Raw genomic sequence first — 12,825 nt, 5'->3', positions numbered from 1 at the left:
AATCAAAAACAAACAAAAAAATCAAATAGCCATATTTTTGTATTGCATATGGTTTTATATTTTATTTAATGTTTTAGCTATTGTAAACAAGGCAGTGGAGAAATGCTGAGCTGGCTATAATGTAATCTGACATTGGTACTAACATGGATAGACAACCTGCAGGGGGAGCAGAAAGAAGAAAATGGCACATTTGGCTAAATGTTTAATTTGAAAATGGTTGAGCTCCGTGTTGCTGTTTTAATATTCATGCTTACCCAAAAATGGGCCACGTGAATTTTTAAAATTACAGTCAGGTACATTCTTGATCAAATGTGGCCTCAATGAGAAAATTATTGAATTCTCTAAGTGGGACTGAGATTGTGCCATGAGCAGTGAAGCTGGCATCCATTGTACTATTTTGCCGTGGTGGTGCACAAAGACTATGGATCTGTTACACATATGCATTGTGCACTTTTAAATAAGATCATAAACTGGTCTGCTCCCTTTGGCCTGTTAGTGTTGTTCTATCTTTGGTCTGTGCCGATGATCAGAAAATCAACCTTGTGTATTTGCTGGTACTGCTGAACCTTTCCACTAGAGTGCATAAGAGGGCCAAAAATCAGTGACAAAGGGTGATCAGAATTGTATTTCTCTCTATTTACAGCCTTGATGCATAGCCGAAAACAAGACAGTGGAAGTGAACAACATTTCAAAATAAATGAAAAGATTACCATCCATTGGTGTGTTTGTGTTTGTAAGAGCCAATCAGTGAGAAAAGCAAGAAAAGTGTGTAGTCATTATAGAAGAATAGCACCAAATTTATTCAACATATAAAATGAATAAATACACACACATATCTTATCAAAATATGCCAGAGCAGGGTTGGGAAATGAAAATGAACCTCACCAACACACTTCCAATGATGATGTGCCAAACAGGGCGATGAGATGTTTGCTCTGTTCAGAACATTCTTTCAGAAATCTTATTTTACAGTTGAAAGAGGTCGATAATCCGGACATAAACGATATAAAACACTGCCCTTTTTCTGACATAGAGAGCAAAGAACCTATTTATAATACAGGCAAATGTTTCATACCTGTCATGATTATTGTGTAAAAAACCTTCAAGGCATATTTGGCCCAACTCGAAATCAAAAGTGAATAAAAAAATCCAAACGTTTTTTCACTCTAAATCAAAAATGACACACATTTATTGGGCTATAGGGTTTCGCTCACAACTTGCTATTGGCAAACTTTTGATAAATGAAGTTACTGAGCAGAATACAGAGCGTCTTACTGTCTCACCTGCAGGGGAGGTTGTCTGTCTGTCTGTCTGTCACAAAGCTAAATGTCTAACCACATGCAAATCTGAAAGACGACACAACCAATCATAAACATAATCTCCAAAAACAATAACAACACACATCATGTAAGTGTGATACGTAATTGAAATACTGAACTATTATGGTAGCTTAAAAAAAACATTTGCTTGGTGTTTTAACTATCAGAATCATCACTGTAAAGTAATGAGCAAGAACTGTTTATTTAGTGTTATAGCTAGCTTAGATCATTTCCTTAAAAAAAACAAAAAACAATCTGGATTTGATATAAATTTGACAAACTACACTGAGTTACAGGTTTATTAGGTAAACAGATACAACCCAATGCAATCCAATACAACAGACCTATAATAAACCATATGAGGCCTATAGTGTCCAATTTGCAATTTCCAATGTTTATGTTATATCAGTATAATGTTGCATTGAGTCCATGTTGGATTGTATGAGACTATACGGGAATACCTAACAAACATGCTGCTCATGATTTTCCTAAACAAAGTAAAACATGCTTAACACCTAAACAATAAACATCACATACCAAGGGCTTGAAGCCACAGAGGCAAAAGGTTAAATAAATATACTCCTTAAAATTCTGTTGCCTTTTGTCAAATGATTCAAGCCCTCAATATGTGTCAGTTTAATTTATTGCACCATAAGATAATATTGCATAGGATGTAAGCTGATAACCAGCTCCTCATTGCCCAGCCATCACACTGTTAGTGTAGGAACATTAATTCTCCAACAAATCTCAGATGCAGGAGTAGGCCTGTTCAATTTGGACCCAAGCGCCAATGTGCTTCAGCTGAATAATGAGGCATTTTAGCGGGACATTGCATCTAATATAAGATTTAATACGAGATTGCAGGACATCTTTGAAATGTACGCCAGCAGGCAGTTTGTTTACAGGCCTGTCAGTGTCAGTGGGACATTCGCGCCTAGATCATCACAGATCCACTCGTTCCAGATTGAAAGAGTTAGAACTCGTTGCCTCTCCTGAGCTTCCTGACAGTGAGAAAATGTGTGGGAGTGTGTTTAGCACTCCTGATTCTCGCTGCAGGTGGAGGTGACACCAGCCTTGGACAGGAAGAGCTTGCCGCTGGGACAGACACAGACCTCATAAAGATCCTGGGCGTATCCGGTGACCCCCTCCTGGCTCAGGGGCAGGCTCGGCATGCGCACCGTCTCAGCATCCAACACCAGCTAGATGGGACACAGAGTGGAGAGCAAAGTAGTCAGAACACAAACACAAACGACAGGAAGATGCCGAATGAGTGTATAAGCAGAGCAAAAGGCCATGAGACAGTTATTCTCAATACAAAGAGACAAATAATAAGCAGTGGAGAGCTACATTCCTGTGGCTGAAATACCACTGAGAACCAGAGAATGTGGCATTGAAATCATTTTTCAGATCCCTGTGATTTATCAGAATCTTTCTCACAGCTAGAAAAGACATTGCATGCATCGCATTATCACATAAATTCACTGCTCCACCGAGAGGGAGTGAGAAAAGAAGTGTGTGTGTGATACAAACACTGTCTGTACATCAGCAAAGCCACAATATGTTGGAATCAAACCCCAAACCTCACTCCAAACAATCAGCAAGAGGATGCAAACCGCTGTGTCACTGCAGACTTGAAACACAAACAAAACCTTTTCCTAAAATATGCCATCAACTCATTGCAGCTTTAGTTTGACATTCACAGATATCAACCAGATATCAATAAATCATCTCAGACGTTCACCCAAAACATCATTTGTCATTTTCGACCTGAGCCACAGTGAAGAGACTGCAGAGAGAAGAATAGTATAAAAGTATAAAATAGAGCTTCTGTGTATAAACTTTATTATGACCCAGCTAATTATTGATTGTTTATATAGTGAGTAACATCAGATATAGCTTTTGTTTCTGCAAAATAGGCTGTTAAATGTTTTCTTTCTGTAAATTAATTCCTCTTCGTCCGTCCTCTTCATCAACATTTAGACTCGCCTTGATTTAAAGACAAGCTTCTGCTCTGGACATGTGCTTCTTGTCCGGTTCGTCCAGCTCACACAGCAGGTAATGAGCTGTGATTGGCTGACTTGATAAGCGAGGCTCTTCCTCCCTGTCCTCCAGGTCTCTGCAGCACGATGTGTTTCTGCATCGTGCTGGCCGGGCCTAAGCTTCAGTCACTTTGTCTCACATCTTTTGAAGCACTAACTCTGGGTGGAACAGCGGAGGACTGAGGCACTGAAAAGCTCCCGGGCCGTCACTGTGCCAGACTGCGGGAGATTAAACCAACATGCTGGCCAGAATGATTTAGTGACTGGCATAAATAGAAGTTAAAAGCAGAGCTAAGAAGGCGCCGGGAACATTTTAAGAGGTGAAGAAAAAAAAAACATCTGTCTTTACCAGTCCGAGGGTAGACTGCAGAATGACGTCCATGTTGGAAGCGACCTCAATGTTGCCAGCCAGAGCTTTGATATGAACTCCTTTAGGGGCGTCCATGCTGAGAGAGCGAGTGGGAGACTCCAGCCTGAAGGAAACAACATCAACATCATTCTCAAAGAGCATTCTGAAAGTTTTAGTTTGTAACATTTGACCAATCAATCAAAGCGTGATGAATTTCTGTGTATTTGTGTATTTCTATGTTACTGTCTAGCCGCCAATACAAGAGGATTGGAATTCTCACCTCAGATCTTTGAAAAGTTCTGATCTTAGCAGGGGAACCTCCACTGAATGCTGGAACAGTGCTCCTTCAGGACCTGGAAGAACACACACACACACACACACACACACGATTCAACTTTTTTGGATTCAGAGTCTGGCCACGTGTTTGGGTCAGTGGGATGAGGAGCTTTGTGTTGCATTACTTCGTCTCCTCAGGGTTTCAAAACGTGAATAGTCTCAATCCAGGAAGCTCTAACTGTCTGACCAGCAAATCTGAGTCCTGATGTGTGTGTGCAGCATCTCAGCACAATGTAGGAAAGCATCTTTGTTTCTATGTGGAAACTTTCCTTCCTTTCGTTCTGTTTTTGAGCCTTCACAATGTGTTGGTGGGATTATTCATAATGTTTTAAACAGTTTGGTCTTGATCTGCATCCAGGGTCAGATCTTCAACATTGAATTTGCTTTCAAATGTAATAACCAAACTCAATGAAATAAGGATCATTAATAGCTGCAATTCTGTCCAGGTTTGTCTTTAAGAAGAAATGAAGCCGTTCACTGCGTCTCTGTGTGTTTCTCCACATCCTCAACACCATACAGGATGACTCAAAAATGCCTTTGTAGCATTTTCATTCAGGCTACAGCAGAGTGAGTAAGATGGGAGGAGATTTGATCTGTAACCCTTTGATTCTCTCTGAGCAGAGAGGCTTTGCTTCAAACGTCTGTCACCGTCCTCTGCTCCTCACGGCTCAGACGACCCTGAACATAATGAGGCCATAAGCTGACAGTCCCGCTGCAGGATCAGAGACCTACAGGGAGACAGTGACATCTCCTATGTGTGTGGATTTTAGAAACACCCACACACCTTTGTGCTACTAACTGCGTGACATGAATGATTAGGGAAGCGCACTGATTTGTCTTTGCCTCGCCGGTTGTGTTTGCCAGTGAACCTAATTCTGCCTACTGAGTTCACATCTGTTACCGACATCTTCCTCCAACGCTGCAAAAACATCTCTTGACAAATAGATGTTTCACGTTTTTCCAGAACAGCAGGTGGCAGCCGCTGATGTACCTGTGACTCGTAGTTTGTCAGGTCCAATCTCGGCCTGATTGCCATCTGCAGCGAACAGCATGTCGTTGTTGTGGGAGCTAATGAGCAGATTGCGAGTGTGTGCCTGTGCCTCCCTCGGACCTGAAACACAGAAATACAACACATCAGCTCTTTTCCCAGAATAAACAAATCTAAGATCTGATGCTCACTGCATTGGTGTGAACTGTATATGTCTGTAAAGGGTAATATAAACATGGGGGAATATTTAACCTGCTTGTCTTTCACAGTGACCTGGTGCCTAAAGCAGCGAATATTCCAACTCTCTCTTCTTTAAAAGGATTTGCATGTAATTCCCAGAGGGCCACGTGGATTCAGGCTACGCCTTCTATGGCCTAATGATCAGGGACACATAATGGCACAGAGGAGCGATTACCTGGGTCATTTGTTGGCCTTTTAATTATGACAAATCCCCACCTGCACCCTTTGGCGAGCCATCAGAGATGGCCACATATGATCCTCTGTCGGCCTCGGGACGCGTGTGTATTATGGAATGTTCCAGAGGCAAAAGTGGAGAGGGGAGTGTTGGATTTAATGGATTTTAAATGGAAATCTAAGATGGTAGAAATGGAAAGATGACTTCTTGTCACGGTTAATGTTGGATGAGGAATCGCTGCAGGACAAGCGCATGAATGACTTCACTATTGCCCTCATACATCAGCTGGATCTGGACAACGGGCAAACGCTATCCGTCTCTCTCTCTCTCTCTCTCTGTATGTGTGTGTGTGTGTGTGTGTAATCTTTCAAGGCTTCTTTTCTTACCCACTAACATCCTTCCAGTTACATCTCCGTTTTCATTGCGTGCATTGAGGGAAACGTTTTCAGATGAGTGCACCAGAAGAGACGCGTCCTGAAATATACAAGATTATAGACAAAAAGAGGATTTTACAGATTTATTTTCTGCTGCTAAATCATGAACTGTAACTTTGATGTTGATTACATGCTGTTTAGAAAATCAGCAGACATTACGGCATGAGAAATGATTTAAATAATGCTTGAAATAGGCTCTACTGGCATTAAATCAATGTTAGAATGTAATATAAAACAAAACAAACTGTGCTTTCCCATGAGCTTTAGGAAGATCCTGCTTGTCAAATATGAGTCCAAGCAACATGAGAAGCTCCATTGACAACATTAGTGAAAGTTTCCGCCTATAAAGGAGGAGTACACTGCCTTTTTAATGAGGCCCATAAATAAGAGGGAATGGCACAAAAAAAATTGCTGCTATGAGCAAGAAAACCATAACATGTAAACAACTGCAGCAAAGTGTTCCCATCTGCTGCGAGCAGGCGGGCTGTAAACTACTTTCCACCACAAATATCCATGAGGTTAATGTGCGGCTCACTGCAGCACCACGTGGACGCTGTGTGTCTGCCAGATCCAGTTTGCAAAGACACGTCTCTCCAAAAGCACTCGCACTCCAAATATGCAGCTCACTCCACAGCTGGAATGAAACTGCTGGAGTGTCGCGCAATAACTAAGATTTAGGTGAGAACTTGATGTGTCGTCTGTGCAGATTTAACGCCACCCATTATCTGTAATGTGTGTAAACAGTGAGATTAAGTGTTGTGTGTGTGCCGGGTTGCCAGAAGTGCCAGAAGGACCCGACGTACCCGACGAAGGAGTGTGTGGAGGGGAAAGGAGGTGAAAAGAGAGATATCAGAGAGCGGAGGAAGAATGTGGGGCGAGGAAAACGGAAGGGTGTGTGTGTGTGTGTGTGTGTGTGCCTCACGTCTCTGGAGTGAATCTCCTGAGCGTAGAGCGGGAAAAGGAACTCCGACTCGCCCTCCACCAGCTTGGCCCCATCTGGGTGCACTTGTAGGAGTCCCATCCCGTCCTGCAGACCAACATATAAAGAACATGAACAGGACGATACAATGGAAAGTTCGGCGTGATCGGAGGAGAGGAATTTAGGTTTTATCCCCCTTATCCCTTCATTAAATTCTTAAATTGAGATCTATGTGAAAAATGTCATCTGTCTGTGCAGATGGAATCTCATTTGGGAAAAACCTTTAAGCTCACAAAACACATTGTTAAACAGAAGTGTGTTACTCTGTGTTAGTGTCTGACCATGAATGGATTACCAAAATGTATGTGTGTGTGCGTGTGTGTGTGTGTGTGTGTGTGTGTGTGTGTGTGTGTGTGTGTGTGTGTGTGTGTGTGTGTGTGTGTGTGTGTGTGTGTGTGTGTGTGTGTGTGAGTGTGTGTGAGTGTGTGTGTGTGTGTTCTGTATAAATCTACAGCTGCACGTCTGGATTTCAAACAGGGAGCTGACAGGAGTCCATCCATGCAAAAACACACACATACAGACGAGTGCATAGTTTAGTCTGAATTTGTAGCAGGTAGCTGTGTTTGACAGAGTGAATGACAAGAAATGTTTTAACAATCTTTTACTTTTGATTTCCCAAAAAAACCCGCAACCATAGTAACAGCAAAAATAGGAAGGAAAGAATGAAGGAGGGAACGGGGGACAAAAAATGTCACGGGCATAAAAAGCCAGAGGTGAGTCATGCATACCGTGTTGAACCACATCACTCTGAAGATCCAGATTGTGAGGGCAAAGTTCACCACCAGGATGATGGCGAGCAGCAGGACAAACAGGTAGAGGCAGCGCTTCCTCCAGCCGTAGATCCCGATCTTGTAGACGGACTCGGGCACCTGCCTGGGCACCCCGCTGCCCTCCGTGGTGGTGACATACTGCTCGCGCACCATTTGCTGCCTGACACACACACACACATTTAATAGAAACGTATGATTACAAAAAACAACACTTTACTCCCAGGCTGCTCAGTGTGACACGCCTGTGATCACACTGAGGTCGAATCAATAACAAAAGTCAATAACATGATTTAAGTCGACGAGTAATACAGTCACGATTCCTTGGAATTAATGATATATTGAAGAACATCTGGAGGGAAACTGAGATGAGTTTCAGTTAGAATCAGTGTGTTTCATCATTCTGCCTCGGATTGTTCCCTTGTGATGTGATGTTAGTGATAAATGTGAAGCCATCAACAATAAGCAGGCATCTGGATGGATGGGTGGATGGATGGATGAATACAAATGTGGGTTTCTTCAAGCAGTAGTTTTGGGGAAATAAATATCCAGATTCAGTCCCACACTGAGCTGCAGATATTTCCTGTGGGTGTGTGTGCAGCAGCAGCGGTGTCCTGAGGTCTGTATGGAGGTGTGGGTTTGATTTGCAACTGGTGTCATACATCCTGTAAGATCTGGATTCATTACATTCAGTGTCAGTGAGTGTATTTGTTGCGTACAGTGCAGTGTTCTCTCGCTCTGTGTTCCACTGGATATCTGGCTCAGTGCACCAAACGGAAAATTTGACTGAATTTCCAGCAGCTGAAGGCAAAAGGAAAAATGCCACTTATTACAGAGTAGAGACGGAGCTTTCTGTCCACACAGCAGGTATCAGGGACAAAAAGCAAGGAAACGAACGTCAGCACAGAAGAAACCACGGCAACTAAGGCTTGTTATGACGACAAGGGTAACTCACAATCTATATCCCATAAGCATTCAAACAATAGCCAACAATAGGGAACCTTGGATCACACAATGATAAGGGGAGTGTGTGTGTGTGTGTTAAAGACATTGGAGCCAAAGACGAACAGGCTGCTAATGAATCTGCATCAATACCCAGACACAGACTGCAGAATTACAAGAATTTTGATATGTGTTGTACAACTTTATTTATATGAGCAGCAAACTTAAAGTCTATTTCACATTCTAGGACAAATATCAGTCTTTGTCCTGGGTGAAGGACAGAGAATCAGGGGGTCCACAAACAATCTCTGTCCTGCTGGTTCACATTATGCAGAATCCAACGTCCTTCTTTTCATTGAAGGGTTTGTGTCAGAAACATTTTTGATGCTTTAATGTGCAATAAACCACACTGAACCACTGCTACCTTTCCCTTGCTGCAGCCCCACTGTGCACACAGGGTGGAAACAGGCTCTTTTGAACACTCTGGCTCTGACTGTAAAGCCGGCTGTGGGTGTTGCCACCTCAGGCTTCCTTTGGCCAAACATTCACTGACTGGACTGTGTGAGTGTGTCTACATGTGTCACATGTTGATGTCAACATGTTACAGAAGTGAATGACTAATATGTGAGTTTACTGGATCACATCTCTGTTGGTGTGAAGCTCCAGCTATAAACTGAACAATGATCAACACATATTCCTGACGATGTTACCCTATAAAAACAAGAGGAAATAAGAAAATGCACACGCCCCCTTTGAGTCTTTGGCATCCTACATTTAATGTCTTCAAGGCCGCCGGGGGTCATTGGGTTTTATGGGCAGATATATGTGCGAGTGTGACCAAAAGTGAGGCGATGATACGTCAGCACCGCGCTCCAAATCTGTCAGGACTCAGGCTGCAGTGGCTGCGCTGATTTACATACGGGACAGATGTTGTATCTTATTGCCACGGTAAATGTGGTTTCCATCATGTTAAAGGAGCCACTTTTCAGACCGAAGAGCGATTCTTCTTTGACATTAACATCTGTTCATCCAGGCACATCAGCCCCCTGTGAGCCTCAAACCGGGAGGATGATACTAACAGAAAAGTCTGTGCCGACCTTTCTCACAAAATACACCAGTGACATGAGAAGAATCTGGAGTTAAGCTGCGGTTTCATGCATAATGAATGCAAACAATATTCCACCCACACCTGGACAGATTGAGCATTGTCAGTGAGGGTATAGAGATCAAAAAGCCAGGGTGATCGCCCGCTTGGGTTCGGAGCTCAGAGTCCAGGAGAAGATGCTACAGAGAGAGGAGGATAAACACCTGGGTCGCCATGGCTTCAACAGAGTCGGTTCACACTGTTTTTGGTCAAAGCCGGGGAGGAGAAATAGTGGCATAAAAGGCAAAAAGCGTCTCTATGGCAGCGTGTGTCACTCCACAGGACATCGCATGACCACACAGTCCAGCTGTGATGAAGAGAAGCGCTTTCACTCGCAAACTAATTAAGGAAAAAAAAACGATTTGGACTGCGGCGATAAGAACAAAGTGCTGTGAAATTCTTATTTATTTGTCCATATCTTACCTCATTTCTATTCATTAATAGATTCTCAGATTGAGTCCTAACAAATTGAATTTCATACAACACTGCAAAGGAATAGCAAGTTGTAACAGTGCAACATGAGCAACCCCTGTGATGGAACACACATGGCTTCTTTCTCTGATAGCTTCAATCTGACTTTCAGCTTCCTTTTTTTAATGTTTATTCTCCTTTTAGGGAACAAAAAAAGGAAACAGACATGAATCCTTATCTGTGAGGTTGACCAGTACACTTCTCTCATGTTGTTGCCCAACACTTTAACAATCACAGGTCATTCCTGCAGCAAACACAGTGATCTGCTCACTCTGCACTTTTGGGGCAAATGAGCATTCAGGGTGATTTGGTTCATTATACTCTTAATGAATTTGATCTAACGCCACTCTAATTACTTTGAAGTGAGAGCATTAAGCAGCCTGCAGAGCGTTGTAGAGCCGTGTGTGTGTGTGTGTGTGTGTATGTGGAGGCGTCTCCGGCTCTCGTTTCAGCCCCAACAACCGCAGACTGATCCCTCCATAGCAACCCAAATAAACAGTTCTTGGACACGTCTCCCTGCCGGAGCAGCCGGGGCAGGAATGCTCCGTTTACTGGACCCCTGATCCAAAAAATGTAGCCTGAGCTGTAAAATACAGCTTTTATCAGCTGCACGTCTCTGATTTTTGAAGCGTTAATCCTTCAAACCTGCTCCTGCTTTACAAACCTCTGCACATTCTAACGCCACAAGAGAAAAAAACTAATGGGGTATTTAGTGCAAATGTGCTTTTCAGTTCAACGCTTAAGGCATTTTACTGGTGGTATTTATCCAAGGGCAGCTTTTCCATTAACCTTACAACAGTGATGCTCCCTGTTTGCTTTGTGCCTCACTGTCTCTGACCTCTGAATGAGAAAGAGGGACAGGGCGGACAGGACTATCCGCTTGCCTAAAAATCCACCAGGGCCGGGCTGTAATTGAAAATCCAGGCTTCACTCTGAGCCACAGCGTGATCTGACCTGACGCCAGCACTCCAGCACAGATAGGAACTCTTTTAAATTGTTTAGCCGAAGGATATTTGCCTATAAAGGCCGAGGGGGTGAAGTAACGGCGGGGCAGGAGAAGTTCTGTCTGTGTGCTAAGTGGCAGCCTTCATGTCTCCCCTCTGCTGTAAAGCCTACACTTCTAAAAATAGGACTCAGCATTGTGAACTAAATTTGAAAAGCACCACAGGACACACACACACACACAAACACACACACACTACATAGGGTATAACTAATGAAAACTAATTTGACACTTGCGTATCAGCAGAATGAGTCATAAGACAGCATAAGGTACTTTATCAAAAAGTTATTTTTGCTTGTCAATATTGCTGCCCATGTATGGTCAAAATTGTCAACAGCTGAAAACTAAAATGATTTTGAGAGTGCCTGTGAAAGAGCAACAAAGTAACACACACACACACATACACACACCACCAGACAGGACTGAGGCAAAGAGGAGATTTAAACAGAAGCAAAGGGTCCAGTAGGTCAAAGGTTGCATTTTAAAACCATAAAGGAGGTTATGAAAGAGAGAGATGACAAAGAGGGTTTATAAAGTGGAGAGCAGAGGCGGAGTGCTTACCGTAGTGTGTGTGTGTGTGTGTGTGGAGGCTGAGAGCTCCTCGTTCCTGTAGAGCAGTAAGCAGAGCTCGGGCTGGTACGAGCAGCAGTGCTGAGCTCCTCAGACTTCTGTCAGCCACTCAACAGCTGCGTGCCATAAATCCAGATATGGAAGCGTCCGGACTTTCCACCACTAGGCGGCGCCCCCACACTCCCCTGCACACACACACACACACACACACACACAGATACATCCCCCCGTCCTGCCCTCTGCCTGTGGGTTTGGAACTCTCCCTGCCTGCCTTCAGTGCAGAGGAGCAGCAGTCACAGAAACATTTACAGCCCAGTCGACAAATGTTTGACCAGCCGAGTGAAGCTGTGTGTCTGTCCAGCAGCCAGCAGGACAGGGATGGAGGAGTTGAGCTTTCTATACACACGTTTAGAGAGAAATGAACCATGGTCAGCTCTCTATAACCCCAATAAACATTTAGCAGGTTTGTCCCATTTGACATGTGATTCCGTCTTTTTAAATTCTTGGTCTCATCTGCATATTAATCACCTTTAAGAGATAAAACAAACGAGTATTAGACAGTAGAAGGCGAGTATTAGACAGGTTTTGGGGTTTTTTTGTAAGTGAGCTTTAGGGGAATTTCGTATCTAATATTGCATTACAATGTGAACCAGCATTGTTCCGTTTCATAAACACTACACAAATATGTTCACAAGTCAAATATGATTGCAAATGTTTACCCTCTAAAGATCATAATGTATTAGAGTATAGTAGAGCTCAGGAGACAAGTGCTCGATGAGAACTTTGTATCGGAAACCAAGACAAAGATTGATTTTATTGATTTACCAGCTTTGAACCAACACAGACATCTGCAGTGCTGAGGTGTTTGTGCTGTCACATCCATGAGTGTGTTATTGCAGGCTGTTGCTGGTGGTGCATCTGTTTGCCACATGGATCCTGCAGTTTGTTTTGCTACTGCTTGAGGAAATGCTGTGCGATGACAAAAGGAAGGCCTGACAGCATCCATCACATCATGGTCGCCTCTCACGCCCCGGGCAGACAGGTGGTGAAGACAGCTTCTTCATCTCGT

The 12,825-nt window shown here is 43.3% G+C and overlaps 1 protein-coding gene across 1 annotated transcript; it reads right to left on the bottom strand.

Moving 5' to 3' along the window:
• Positions 1-778: 778 nt before the first annotated feature.
• sgcg (sarcoglycan, gamma) lies at positions 779-11,856 on the bottom strand. The gene is made up of 8 exons (XM_076141800.1): positions 11,748-11,856; positions 7,588-7,789; positions 6,803-6,907; positions 5,833-5,920; positions 5,035-5,154; positions 3,988-4,060; positions 3,708-3,831; positions 779-2,518 (listed from the first exon to the last, which is right to left on the bottom strand). The coding sequence occupies exons 2-8, from the start codon at positions 7,780-7,782 to the stop codon at positions 2,351-2,353; spliced, it is 873 nt and encodes a 290-aa protein (XP_075997915.1). The 5' UTR covers positions 7,783-7,789; positions 11,748-11,856; the 3' UTR covers positions 779-2,350.
• Between the last annotated feature and the right edge of the window lie 969 nt (positions 11,857-12,825).

Source organism: Genypterus blacodes, unplaced genomic scaffold (assembly GCF_046128005.1).
Source record: "Genypterus blacodes isolate CSIRO-AG114 ecotype Tasmania unplaced genomic scaffold, CSIRO-AGI_Gbla_v1 ptg000003l_1, whole genome shotgun sequence".
Taxonomy (NCBI): Eukaryota; Metazoa; Chordata; class Actinopteri; order Ophidiiformes; family Ophidiidae; genus Genypterus; species Genypterus blacodes.
This window is presented reverse-complemented; position numbering and strand designations above follow the sequence as displayed.